Source organism: Priapulus caudatus, unplaced genomic scaffold (genome assembly GCF_000485595.1).
Source record: "Priapulus caudatus unplaced genomic scaffold, Priapulus_caudatus-5.0.1 Scaffold377, whole genome shotgun sequence".
Classification (NCBI taxonomy): Eukaryota; Metazoa; Priapulida; class Priapulimorpha; order Priapulimorphida; family Priapulidae; genus Priapulus; species Priapulus caudatus.
Genome location: NW_014577438.1, coordinates 7,917 through 23,031, shown reverse-complemented (window position 1 = coordinate 23,031; position 15,115 = coordinate 7,917). Strand labels below are relative to the sequence as shown.

Here is a 15,115-nt window from a genome sequence, read left to right as displayed (position 1 = left end):
GCGAAAAAGGAGTGGCGAGCGAGGAGGAAATAATGGGAGAGGAGTTGCTCCTGTTTCTACTTCCTACCAAGTTTAGAGCACTACAGTGCTCGTTATTATTATTCACTATGACCATCTACGGCAAATACTATGCATAACAACGTATACAATGACCGTGACCGTGACATGCAAAACCCGGCGAATACAACCTTGCTTGTTTAGCCGCGATTCTGCGGCTCGTGACAAATCTCAATCGACGAGTGTGGGAGCGACAACTTACTCTCTAAACCGCAAAAACCTCTCCCTATATAGAGTCGTTCCCTCACACCACAGACAGATCGGTATCAATCTTGTATAACTGGAAAATAAATTTTGGGGAATAAAGGAAACCTCGGGCCGTTGACATTAATTGGCAGTCTCAAATCGCATGCGGCCATAGTATGTAAGCAATGTAAAATGATTAGTAATGTATAGCAATGTAAAATGATTTCCGCGTTTCCTGTTCATTTGTTACTTATATACAAGTACATCATCCGTAACATCAGGGAGAGATTTATCGAAATAGTCTAGGATATGTATTTATTCGATTTATAACTTCAAAGGAACCTCGTTACAATCCATTTACTGGCATAATAGGGCGATTTTCATTGAAACAAAGTCGACGGCATAATATTTTATTGGTACAGGCGAGAGAGAGAGTTCAGAGAGAGACAGTAACATCTCTCAACATAACTGCAATTCTGTCTGTCACTTTCGTTGTGACGTGTATTTCAGTCTCCTGTTGTCGCCATACAAAAATATTACGTTGCCAGCCTAGCGAATTTCCCTATAAAAGTGCATAATCAGATACGAGTACGAATGGGAAAGTGGCGGCACCTGTTAGCCTGTGCAGGACTTTCTGGCAATGATCAAATCATCATCGATTTACGTAGCATACGATATAATAGCAATTGTGATTCGAAACCTTTGCATATTTAAATGCGTTCATGGTGTATAAAGCATGCAATTTCATGGTTTGACTAGTTCATATTTCTGCGCTGTATATTTCAATATAATCAGAAGTAGATAATAGTTCCCTATTATCTACTTCTGATATAATGCTGCAATTCAGCGAACGTGCTCGTGTTCTGCAGATAGAAAAAGCGATTTTCTTACAAAAGTATCCATACATGGATGTAATCAATAATCGAAATATGTTAAAATTGACAAATTTTGTCCCCTTGCATTCTACTTTACATTATACGAAACTCAAATATATCAATGAAAAAATTACGATGACAAAAAATAACACAAGCTATGCTCAGTTATACGCAATAGGTGATAGCGTTTTGGCAATTAATGATCACAACCCATCTTAAAGCTGGCTTGGTGCGAGGTGATTGTAATACAATATTATACAGCGGCCCCCGCCATTCAAACGTTCCGATTAAGCGGTTGCATCACAACGTGCATAGACACGTGGTTCAAGGAACGCACTTGTGTACCTGAGGCCCGGAGCCCAATAACACGGGGACCACTGTGTTATGATAATACCCGTAGTGAATAATAATATTATTATCATAATTATAATTATATTATTATAATTATAATTATATTATAATTATATATATATTATTATCCACTCCTGATAATACTACCACTGCACGCTATATCCATGTATAAACCTGTGTGCATTAGGGGACAGCTTGCTAGTACATATTCTGCCCTGTATATACGAATAAGCAGAGACTATTCTACAGAAATTGTGGAAGCATTGAAAACAGCAGAACACACATGTGCATTCCAGGAATCCACCGTCATAATGACGATTCGTCCCATGATGCCCTCGCACCGTACTTACGTATTACTTGAATACTAAATAGCATTATTCTTCAGTTTACCAGCTTAGAGAAATACACAAGTTGTTTACAAAAATCTCGTATTTATCGTAAAAATCTTGAAAAGTAGCGCAACTCACTAGAAAACTATAGCACCTATTAGGTTCACATATAAATTGTTGATTTTTATAGAAAGTATACATATTTTCTACTTTTTCACTTCTCCAAAATTCCATTCATAATTAAATGCACGGTTATTATACATGCACGCAGAAGGAAATCGACAGAGGGAGAGAGATGGGGGAAAGAGGAGAGATAAGGGAGGCGAAAATATATCCTGTACACGGTAAGAGACGGGGATATAGTACTCCTGATTATTTAATTATTTGAACCTATAAAGAGATTCATACCGAGAATCTGTATGTATAATTAAAAGATCATGGTACAATGTTGTGTATTTTTTTCAAAAACATTGGTTCTTGGCATGTTGGCTTGATCATCCATTGAACATGAAATGATGAATAAAACATTAGCTTGCAGAAATTCATCTCCAGTCGTGTCCAGCTCAAGTCAGTACGAATAATTAGATTAGATTCTACTCTACATAACCAGTTATAGCAATTAAGAAAATAGTTCGCAATACATTATCAATCAAACGGTTAAAAATAATGCAGGAGCCTCCATATTTAAACACTGATCGATCAATATATTCACATCAATATATTAATATATTTCGCCATTAGGCCGTTTTGTCCTTTTCATTTCACATACATAATCGTTTACACGATAACTACGTTTCACTAGAGTAGAGAGTACAACCAAAGATTTAATCATCTTCAATTTAAACTAATGTACAAATAATTTACCTGAGAATACAGGTTCAAATTGAAATATTTAAAAAAATAAGTTGTTTCTTGACGGGTTGTGGCGAGTAGCGGAGGGTTGCTTAAAACACGACAGTAGTACTGTTCAACGGATGCACGCGACGAGTGAAGGAAACTAACCAACCGCTAGCAGCTTGCTTCCGCTTCAGTCGTTCATCTGATCAGCACCCTTTTCCTCCATGAGCAGAGCATTGATGAACGCTTATAAAAACTAATGATACTACTCGAAACTAATGTGTGCGTGCGTGCGTGTCTGTGTGCCTCACCCAGCATACTAGTCAAGTTTGTGTAGCTGCTGGTGCGTTAGACCATTGTGTAACACACCATTCTGGTCGGCCTTCACGGAATACTCGGCTCTGCGAAGGAAAAAGAAAATGCAATTGTAACCCTGCATAAAGTCTCAGACAATTTATTACATAAACACCTTTAACGACCCCAATATATTTAATAGGCACGTACAGCACGTTGGTAAAACTTGCCACTGAGTAATAGTTCAACCGTACCACTGGTTTATTCTCTAGCTGAAATTATGCAGTACCAACAAATGTAACCTACTTTTTGCGAAAGACAATTCCTTTTCAAAAGCTGCCTAGTTTTTACATGCAAGTATTATGACTTTAAAATGAGACCAGTTCTATCCACGTCCATTCTTCACCGCATACGGCATATGTACACAGTCGCGCCTTATCAGACACCTCTACCGACGAAACATCTATCTATGAAACCACTATAGGAATTTGAATGGCAGCCGTACAGTGAAACTACCTTTGCAGATCAGGCAACTGTCTATTTAATCACAGTTCTGTGTTTAAAGTGACCCCTATATATAGATTTGAATGTATTGGTTTCTGATCATCATTTCTATAGATGATATGGAGCATCTTAACATATAGGGACAGCTGTCGGCGGATGTAGTCATGTCCATAAATTTAATGTTTACTGCACAGTTCCCCTTCCCGCGGCTACATACCGATTCCTGCATGTATTATAATAGCTATATATATCAGAAGTAGATAATACGGAATTCACGCATGCGGGCATGTGTGCGTACGTATTTCTGTGCGTGTTTAATTTGTGCGTGTGTGCCTGCGCACGCGCGTGTATCTATATGTATGTGCGCGTGCGTGCATGCATGATCGTATGTGTGCGTGCATGCATGCATGATCGTGTGTGTGCGTGTGTGCGTGTGTGTTCGTGCGTGCGTGTGCATGTGTGGGTGCGTGCGTGCGTGAATTCCCTATTATCTACTTCTGATATATATAGCTATTATAATACATGCAGGAATCGGTATATAGCCGCGGGAAGGGGAACTGTGCAGTAAACATTAAATTTATGGGTTGTGTGCGTGTGAATAATTTCTTACTACACACTGCTAGTGGAGCTTCGAAGGAGGGACTTCGATTGCATTAACAGATATAGCTATAGGCACAGTTGCAATGACAGAATAGAAACAGATGCTTCGGGTTATATCGTACGGTGACGCAAATTTGATTCCAGCTATAAGATTCCGCACCCAATATGAGACTCTTCGCGATTTATAAGATATCCGTAGCAAGCAATCTTGTGTGCCCAGAGACGCGATAAGAAAACCCGAGGCATCAACCATATCAGGTTTTAGGGTGTGAGACCCTTGTCCTAAACAGTAACATATAGCTGTGCAATTCATTGCTCCGTTTAAAGCAACTCCAATTTTAAACATAAAACTAATGATTTCAGCTACACGAATTATAATTATAATTACGTTCCACAGGAATCTCTGTCTTGCTCTCTCTCTATATATATATGTGTGTGTGTGCGTGTGCGTGTGCGTGTGCGTGTGCGTGTGCGTGTGCGTGTGCGTGCGTACATTAGTATTGAAGTGTCCCTCTAGTGCCGCTTTACTCTGTTTGTCTTAAGGCCGGCTCGCTATGTGTCAATGAAGCTTAATGTCAATAATCGTAGCTACACTACTAATACTGTACGATTGCCGAAATTTGTGTACCGCGTACCTCTTCGAATCAACAATTAAGGAACGAACTCCTGCCTAAAGCAACTTGCATTGTTTTTCAGACAGTAAACAGAGATATCGCCTCTCTAAATTAAATTTGCTATTTCATTTATAAAATTTAGACCGAATTGACATATGCTAAATTTCCTGAACCTTCCATGCAGGTCTAAACATAGTACTGTAATACCCTATTTTCAAGCCTTATAAGAGAAAAGTATACTTTTGATGCCTTTTCAGTACAATGACCTATTTTTCAGGACACTCCGGGATAATTGCCCATACTTTCCAGAACGTTTCGGACTCTTCGTGAAATTGCAGGACTATCCGGCTCTTCGATGACGCGAACAAACCATGTGTTGTGCTGACGCTTACCCTTTATTCGTGACGTTGCCATTCAGCTCCTGGCAATGTTTCTTCCCAGCCTCGTACTCACGTGTGTCGTCCACCTCGGTCATCTGACCTGTGGCCAGCTTATAGAGAAAATGCAGGACGAACTGAAACGTAATAAACGAGAAGAAAAATAAACGTCTTTGTAAAATTAACCGCAGCATCGCAGGACGGCCGTATCTCGATCACATTCCTAGCAGACGAGGGGCAGAACTTCCTGAATTAAGCGGAGTGCTGCTGAGAGAGGATGCGGCGCCCAATTAACGTGCATGGTGTGGCAGGAAGGTGGTCTAGAAATAAGGTTTCACTGGTAACATGATATTTTCTCTTATTGCCCCTCCCTCCACCAGAGGCTACAGTATCGTAATACGGTAATAGTACCGGGATCTAGGGCCTAAGAATCTGCTCCTTTATCCGAGTTCTGACCACATTGGTCGTATTCAATATTCGTTCAGCTACACTAAGTTGCTTGCTCACAGCTCGAGTGCTTGTCTCATCACGAAACCCCGTGGTTCTCTGACGTCACTATATTTAGTAGAGGCGGAACTGCCATTTCACCTGGTCTTCCAAACCACAAGGGATTCAGTCCCAAAAATCTTAAAGGTACACATTCACTGCCTTACTGGGGCGTGTACTCGCAGTAGTTGATGGAGTTAAAGGTGCGCGTGGCATTCACTGGCTAACCAGAGAAACGCCAGGGGTCTCCGGAATAGCTCACGAAGGCGTGTGTCATTTGTAATAAAGTAACAGAGAAGCCGATACTAGGCTAGGGCTAGCAATAAAACAAGCAAGCATTCATCGGCTTTAACGTACTCGAGTTCATACGTTAAATAACGCAATAAAATATATTTTACAGTGTTCTACTAAATCATTTAGATGACAGTATGAACTCCGTATAAAGTGCGAGAGACTCGCCATAATTAAATGTGCGGAAGACAGATTTCTCCTGCTAGCAGTTCACAGGCAGGTCAGTAGATTTCATCCATCCAGTAGTGACACTCCATCGAATGACTCCATCAAACGAATCAACGCAAGGCTCTGATTACAGCGCTACGATAAGATCAGCTCCTCGCTTTATCGCAGGTAAACATCAATCTCTGAGGACATCAATATTGGCAGACGTTCTCACGGCAACAGACAACCAAGGTCCAAGGGAAGTTGTTTGTTTATTTCAGATATGCATATAATATCCTAAACGATTCGTAATATCAGAATAGAGTAAAAACGAATTGTTTATATTCACTCCTGGTAATGTGATTAGGTTGTCAATCTTTACTAAAGCCGTTAAGCGTATAAAGAATGAGAGCGTACAACGGTGAAATGCTGAAACCATGTTGCAATATTAGTCGAATTAATAAACTTTCCCCGTTGACGATTCTTTGCAGTATTATTGATCAGCTCTCCTACCTTGTTAACATAAAACAAACCGCATGTCCCTACGATGCCCCTACGCTGAGATAATGAGCGGTGAAAATCTGGTATTTTCGCCGAAAACCGACTCGAGATACCTGCTGACTGCGACTGTCTCTCGCTTTGAGATAACTTCGGGAAACCTCGCGTGTTTCCATCAATGATTGACAAATGGAATGAATGACGTCTGTTATTGATTGCCATAGTGATGACCCCCACCTGTGCCCACCTCACGCTGGACGTGATGCGGCCATGATGCCGAGGCTCGCCGAGGATTGACACTTTGCGTCTTCCAATCACAGCCTACGCCGCACCTCCCTATAATATAATATAAGGTGGGGGACCCATCACAGTACCAAATCGCCGATCTCAGGAACTAGGGCATTCTGCTAGGCTGGAACGGTTTCCTACGATAGAGTTTGGCACAAAAACGAAAATAGCACGTCGTTTAGCGCACTGCGGTACGTCCTTGTGTTGCATTTTCGCATCTCCGTAATCGGAATAAGCCCCGCCTTCTTCGTTGATGGGCATGAATGGGGCGTCAACGACGTGACCCGTTACTGCGTGTAGGTATTTCGCGAGACTGTTTGCTTTTCGTAAATAATGAGCGTGCCTCAAAATGGATATCCGAGGCAGGCACCTCGCAACCCGCGTGTTTGTTACCTCCGCCAAAGGGTTGGCAGGAGGTTATGTTTTCACCGGCGTGTGTTTGTTCGTTTGTGGGTTTATAACACCGTTCTTTGTGTACAGCCTAACTAAAAAAGTTATGGACGGATTGTCATAAAATTTTCAGGATAGGTCACAAATGGGCTAACTAATGGGCTGGGTTGGCAGGAGGTTATGTTTTCACCGGCGTGTGTTTGTTCGTTTGAGTTTTTTTTCGTTTGTGGGTTTGTAACACCGTTCTTTGTGTACAGCCTAACTAAAAAAGTTATGGACGGATTGTCATCAAATTTTCAGGATAGGTCACAAATGGGCTAACTTAGAATTGATTAGATTTTGGGGGTGATCCGGATCCAATTAATTAATTAATTAATTAATAAAATTTTCAGGATAGGTCAGAAATGAGGTAACTTAGAATTGATTACATTTTGGTGTTGGTCCGGATCCAATCAATTTATTAATTAATTAATTAATACAAATTTTTACAGTGAGAGAATTCAGCTGCATTGGCGGAGGTCTGCGCTCTTTGAGTGCTCTAGTATACATATATTATAGCTTTGCGACGTACGGTGTTCGGGAGTTCTGCGATGATAACCTCGTAATTTCTCACATTTCTTAAGGTGCATGGAACATTTTACCAATTTAGTGGTGTCAGTTAGTCACGGATATGTCACAGTAAGTAGGCCTACTAACCGTATAACGGTATATGTTTCACATACGATCACCTATTTTGCACACAGGCGGTCGATCATTGTGTCAAATTGTGTGAAGATGTATTTTTATTGAGACGTTCCAAGCCCCGTGGTACAAGGATAGAAAGCATGGCAAGATTGAGAACTATATAGCGTAACACATTGGCTTTGCTCTCACAACCATGCTCTATCCTTGAGCCCTTTCATCAGTCTTGTACGTCAATGCACGTGCGCCAAGAACCATAAACTCAACACAATTTCATCTCTGTTATTGTTTACGCCTGAATGCGTGATTGATCAGGGAGGGGGATGCAGGTAAAAGGGAGACATTTTCTTTGGGGTTCCGAAAAACACAATACCACTTGACAATTTCATGGGTCATTTCAGTTGGAAGCTCTGCATAATGGACACCCAACAAGCCCTTTGACTGACTAGTCAAGAAATTCAAAAGTCTGTATATTGCTCTTATTTAGCCGCCGATAGTTCTTATTTAGAACAAAGTTTTCATTGTTATCTTCTGACTTAACTACAGACCATCCGCTGACCGCTGTGGAGACGTGCGCCGGGCCTCGAATTTGGCGCACGTCTCTACTGCGGACAGCGCTTCGTACTTAACATCCCCGCAGTCGCGTGCGCATATGCCGCGGAACTGCGCGTCTCATCCGCGCGCAGTGCTCGGGATCAACAGCAAAGCCCTGCCACGCAATCTTGTATCATGTCTCTCTGGATGGATTATTGCACCAGGGAGAAATACTAATTTTACATACCAGGGTATTTGGTTATGTTGGTTCGAATCCCGAATTCGAATTTTTTATTTTTTTATTTTTTTTATTTTTCTGTTTAGGGTTAGGGTTAGGGTTAGATTAGGATTAGGGTTAGGGTTAGGGTTCACAATGCGTGTGTACACATGTGTATTATGGACCCGAGCGATCCCGAAGTTGCGCCCTACTACCGTTCGGCTATTTCCGGAAAAATGAGTATTTCTCCCATGGTACACGATTCCGCTGGATGTAGTAAACTCTGTAGTACTGACGTAATGAGTCAGCGCTACCATGGCGCTACACAGCGGCAACCGGAAGCAACACACTGGCCACAAAGCGAGAGAGGGTCGCAGCAAACAGGGATCTCGAGTCCGTTTTCGGCAAAAATACCAGATTTTCACCGCTCATTATCTCAGCGTAGGGGCATCTAGTAGGGACAAGCGGTTTGTTTTATATTAGCAAGGTAAGACAGCTGATCAATAATACCGCAATCAATAATAATCGTCAAGATCAAACGGGCAAAGTTTCTTAATTCGACTAATACTGCAACATGGTTTTAGCATTTCACAGTTGTACGCGCTCCTTCTTTATACGCTCTTTATTGAATAGAAAGAAAGTAAGGCTTTTGGTTAGGCGACATCTGTCGATCGGCCATACTGCTGGCAGACTATATGATAACGTAACGTAAAGTAACGCAAGGAAATGTAATCAGTCGAGGCGGGCTATATAACATTGCAGATAATCCTGGTAACTAACAATACACTTTCAACAATACAGTGTGTATTGTTGAACACCTAACAATATAATAAGTATTGTTGTAGAACCTTACAACTTTGTATTTAAATTCAATTTCATTTTCAATAAATTCAATCAAATCAATCAAATAATTTCAATAAATTCATTTAAATAAATGATAATTTCAAGTTTAATTAAACTAATATCGCTATATTTCTTAAAATAACACTATAGATACTATAACAAAACAAAGACGAGATCGTTAATTAAAAATATTTTGGTCCTGAACATCCGGATAAAACAATTTTTTACAAATGCGAAACATTTCTACATGATATGTCACCAGTGGCACCAAAGTCAATAAGAAAAAATATTTCAGAGAATATTCTCTTGTTATGTTCCACAACAATACACAATATATTGTTAGGTGTTCAACAATATACACACTGTATTGTTGAAAGTGTATTGTTAGTTACCAGGATTATCCGCATATTGAAATTTTAGGTATCATGTGCTCCGAGACTCATCGATATACATGCATAGCAGCCAAGCATTATGATGTAGCGTTACTTAGCTATCATGTGAGCCGGCCCTAAACTAGAAAGGGCAGTTGTCGCCAACTACATGTATCGCCCGTGATCTAGTATGAATGAAATATCTCTGTAAGGACGTAGAAGGTAGCCGCGTAAAGTTAAATAAGTCACAAAGACAAAGGTTTGTTACACAAACTCATCTGCCTGAGATGTGCAAGTATGTTAAAATTGGTTGCCTTAGGGTTTTGGTACGCTGCGCACCTTCTCCCCAAGATGTGTAAGTATACAAGTTTGGTAGCGCTAGGTCAATTAGGGGCTGAGTTATAGAGCAGAAGAGAAATATGATCAAGGTTAAGGTAAAGGTAAAATAAATGGCGTAGTGACCTGGTTTTGATACGCTGCGCACCTTCTCCCCAAGATGTGTAAGTATACCAAGTTGGAGCGCTAGGTCAATTAGGGGCGAGTTATAGAACAGAAGGAAATATGATCAAGGTCAAGGTAAAGGTCAAATAAGGTCGTAATGACTTGGTTTTGCGTACGCTGCTCACCTTCTCCCCAAGATGTGTAAGTAGACCATGTTTGGTCATGCTAGGTCAATTAGGGGTCGAGATATAGAGCGGAAGGGAAAAGTGTCTGCGGCGACGGCGGCGGCGGCTGGACAAACATGGAGTTTCGATATTAAAAAAAGAACAGGAATGTGTGCTTGATTCATGTCGAGCAAACGTTAGCTGAGAGTTACATCATGGTATCGGCAATTGTGGGATGTAGGGGGGGGGGTTGTTCTTTTGCCTCGTTTTGTTGGCACCGAGAAATACCAAGACCTCTGCGTCTTCGTGTCACGTCTATTTCCGCTACACTTTGAATTGTGCTGTTCCATGCACGTTCGTTCTGTGCGTGTTCCGACAACGTTCGCCGCATGTCCAGCAACTGTATCCAACATCTATGTCAACCTTAATTTGTTTCGAACCGGATGTAGAGATAGCAGCCAAACTAGCGAGCCCTGGCGACAGTAAAGCGTATTAACAGCTGATCCCGTGCGCGACACTAAACGCGGTGTAAAGGTATCTCGCATTTAAAACTATGATACGTATCACAGCCAGTTCCAACTAGTTCTGACGCATCGCACATTCGCCCTGTCACGGTTCGATGTCGTTCACGCGAATCCGCGACGCCCATTTATCCCCGACGTCTCCGCCCAATCGTCGTCTCTTAACGAGGTCACGCGCGGCGCACACGCAACCACGCATTGTACGCGATTCCATTTTATTCCCGACCGAGATTGCACAGATTTTCCCCTCGACCACACAGCAGTTCCTGCACAATGCGTGAAGACCTCATGTTTATTTCTCTCTCTCTCTCTCTCTCTCTCTCTCTCTCTCCTCCTCTCTCCCTCTTCTCCTCTCTTCTCCCTCTTCCCTCTCTCCCCTCTCTCCCTCTCTCCCTCTCTCCCTCTCTCTCTCTCTCTCTCTCTCTCTCTCTCTTCTCTCTCTTTCTCTCTCTCTCTCTCTCTCTCTCTCTCGTTCTCTCTCTCTCTCCGAAAAGCGGACAAATTGCAACTAATAAATATTCTGTCGAAAGATGCATTCCAGCCAGATTTTCCTATCAGTGACATCGTTAAAACATGTACCATTATTGATGGTATGGCAGTGGTACAATCCATTGGGAAACCGACAACAGCAGTTACGTTTGGTGACTTAGCAGATGTGTTTGTGAACTGTGTGAAGTCACACGGTAGAAATTCAGACAGGATAGATATTTATTTGATCGATACGAGGAGAATTCTATTAAAGAAGGTACACGAGAAAGACGACGATCAGGGACAAAACAAATTAGGCGGTTGATTACAGGTAAAGACACAAAACTCCCTCAGAACTGGAAGACATTAATTTTATCACTCTCGCTGAAAACAAAGCCGATCTTGCTCGTTTCTTGTCAGAGGAATTGATCATCTCTAGTGAACTTGGCGGTAAAGAGATAATTGTGTGTGGAGGGTTTACGGAAATAACGAAAACGATATGTACCTCGGAACGTGATGTGTCAACACTTTGAACAAACCACGAGAGGCTGACACGCGAATTGTTCTCTATGCGTGCGATGCTGCAAACCACGGATATTAAGCGAACGATTTGTAGTTTGCAGGGATACCGATTGTGATGATGCTAACAGTGTTTTCGGCAGTTGTCGCAGGAGGTTTGGATGAATTAAGGCAGGAACTTCAAAATCTCCTTGGATGATAAGAGTCCATGACATTGCAATAAACAACAACACTCGAAAGGGATTGTTAGCTTTTCATGCGCTAACGGGAAGTGACACGACGAGTCAGTTTGCAGGAATTTCTAAAAACGCCGCATGGAAAGTATTTATTGAAGATCCAGATCACATTCATGGGTTGGAACAGAATCTACCACTATTACCTAGATTAATTGCTATCATCAGTGGAAGCATTTATATGTAAACTGTATGATCCAACGACAACATTGGTAGTCATACAGGAAATTCGCTTGTCGAAGTTCTTCCAATGCAAGACGAATATTGACTATTTGCCACCAACGAAAGACGCACTGATACTACATTGTCATCGAGCCCACTATCAGAGCCTCATTTGGAACCAGTGTGTAGAAAGTACTCAGTGCATTCCTTCGGCATTTGATTGCAGTTGGTATATGCAGGATGGCATTCTGAAACCACGGCTCATGACACTGAATCCATTTCGTGCCAATACTATTGGCAATAAAGACATGTGGCTGTAGTAAGGACGAACCTGGTTGCCGTACAGGTAGCTGTACATGTACCAAAAACAATATGTACTGCACCGGTGCGTGCAAATGCAACATGGCCTGCATGAACCCATACAACAATGTTCTTGGGGTGTGACTGTTTTAAAACTACATATTCTGACAATTCTGGTATGCTTATATATGTTTTTATGTTGGCTTAGACTGTTGTATAGTAATGGAGTAACATACCACCATGTTGAAATCCAAGATGGCCGCCATCCTATGCTTTTCTAAGTGTCTAATTCTGTTCTCCATTATCGAAAATGTGGGTTTAGACATCAAAATTATGTCTCTACGACGTCTTGGAGTCTAGTTATTCAAAATAAACAAATTTCACTGGCGGCGATATTAAAATCCAATATGGCCGCCATCCTATGTTTCTCTAAGTGTGATAATTGGGTTCTCCACTATCGAAAATGTGGGATATAGCCACCAAACATTATGTCTCTACGACGTCTGGGAGTCCAGATATTTCAGAAAAATCCATTTTCGCTGGCGTCATTTTGGATTTCAAGATTGCCGCCACAAATACGCAAAGTCAGCTGGAAACTATACCCAAGTGGAACTCCCCAAGTATCATAGAAATGATATTTATCCGTTTCCAGCCTCTACCCAAAAAGTTTAGGCTCATCCTTATTTTGGATATCTGCCCCCTGACTATCTCCCTCTCTCTCTCTCTCACGCTCGATTTCTCTCACTGTAAGTTTTCTATCAAGAGCGTATGAAGTATGAAGTATGCGTATGTAGCATACTTAATACGCTCTTCTCTCTCTCTCTCTCTCTCTCTCTCTCTCTCTCTCTCTCTCTCTCTCTATCCGCCTCTCCCTCTGTCTCGTGCGCGCCCCTGCGCTCGCTGTTTCGCTCTTCCTATTCTTTTGGCCGGTCGGTTTGTGAGCTCTCATGAAGTGATTGCTTGCATTCACCGGCGTTCTTACACGCTGCTGTCATCATCATCATCATCATCATCATCATCATCATCATCATCAGTCGTCGTCGTCGTCGTCGTCATCACCATCATCATCATCATCATCATCATCATCATCATCATCATCATCATTATCATCATCATCATCATGACCACTCTCTTCGTAATTTCTTCCCCGCTGGCTGTACAAATGCCATCCGTGCGGCACACATCACTGATATAAGCTTAGCTTGTTCCAAATGAATGCCACCGCATGCTGTATTGTTCGCTACACTGCTACTTCCGCCTACAGATGTGTGAAGAACGCGGGAAAAAATTATAGGTGGCGCGAATTTAACAGCTAGTCTTGGCAACACGCGGCGTTAAAATCCGCCGGGCTACAAATTCCCGCGACACATCACACGATTCAAATACTGCGACTCATGAGGGATATTCAATCGGGTTCTTCTAACGATAAAGATCATTACAATGTTTAGGGTGACGAGAGAGAAGACGCCGGCAACTGGACGTACACCGCTATTGTTCAAAAAAGGAAGTGCAGTTGGTGTTCCAAATAAGTGAACCTCTCACCGTTCTACCGGTTTGCAAATATGACCCCCTTTACCATCTACCCGGCTACAATGATCAATGCTTTACCATTTTACCTAACTAAAATGATATGGCCTTTACCATTCTGTCTATATGCAATGATGACACCTCCACCTTTCTAGCTGTCTACAATGACGACATCTCCGTTTTTTATTTATCCACAATGACAACAACTCCACCTTTCTACCTATCTACAGTGACCACACCTCAACTTTTCTAGCTGACTACAATGACGACATCTCCATTTTTCTATCTGACTACAATGATGACATCATCTTTTTACCTGCATTCTCCAAAAAATTTTACTTCTATAGTTTTACCTGTCTACCACAACGTCACCTTCACCATTCTGCCCAAGGATCCCACTGTGATGAGAACGTACCGAGAACCAGTAAATATTCAGCAGCTGCAGAATCCATAGCATGACGTTTAAGAAGACGAAGAATGGTTTCTTCTCGACTGGAGCATACTTCATTGCTCCATAGCCGGTACTGTAGAGAACCTTCAGTGGATACCAGTACAGCCTGAACACCAGCCTGTAAGCAAGCATATAAACACGTAGTCTGTCTCTCTCTCTAAATATAATATATTAGTCCGTACATCCGTCAGTCCATCTGTCCGTCCATCCATCTATCCGTCCATCCATCTATCCATCCATCCAGTGGCAGATCCAGGATTTTGAGATTGGGGGGCCGCAACCGCGTAGCCAGGGTTTCATTTTAGGGGGAGCGGATTTTGTGATAGCGCTGGTGCGCACGTTTTGAGTGCCGAATAGGGGGGACAAAAAATAGGGGGCACCTCTTGCGCCCCCACCCTTGGATCCGCCACTGCCATCCATCCATCCATCCATCCATCCATCCATCCATCCATCCATCCATCCATCCATCCATCCATCCATCCTCCATCTATATGTTAGGAACCGTAAGGTTAGAATTACCTAAACCTTTCGGTTACCAACTATACAAATTAGTTTTACC

General features: G+C 42.0%; 1 protein-coding gene across 1 annotated transcript in view; it reads right to left on the bottom strand.

Annotated features, from left to right (window-relative positions):
- Positions 1-537: 537 nt before the first annotated feature.
- Positions 538-15,115, bottom strand: part of LOC106809691 (ceramide synthase 1-like) — a 20,971-nt gene continuing 6,393 nt past the window's right edge. Inside the window, exons 5-7 of the mRNA XM_014812861.1 lie at positions 14,521-14,674; positions 5,040-5,161; positions 538-3,036 (exon numbers count right to left, since the gene is read on the bottom strand). Coding sequence (XP_014668347.1) covers positions 2,955-3,036; positions 5,040-5,161; positions 14,521-14,674 — 358 coding nt within the window. The 3' untranslated portion in view covers positions 538-2,954. The remainder of the gene's footprint in view (positions 3,037-5,039; positions 5,162-14,520; positions 14,675-15,115) is intronic.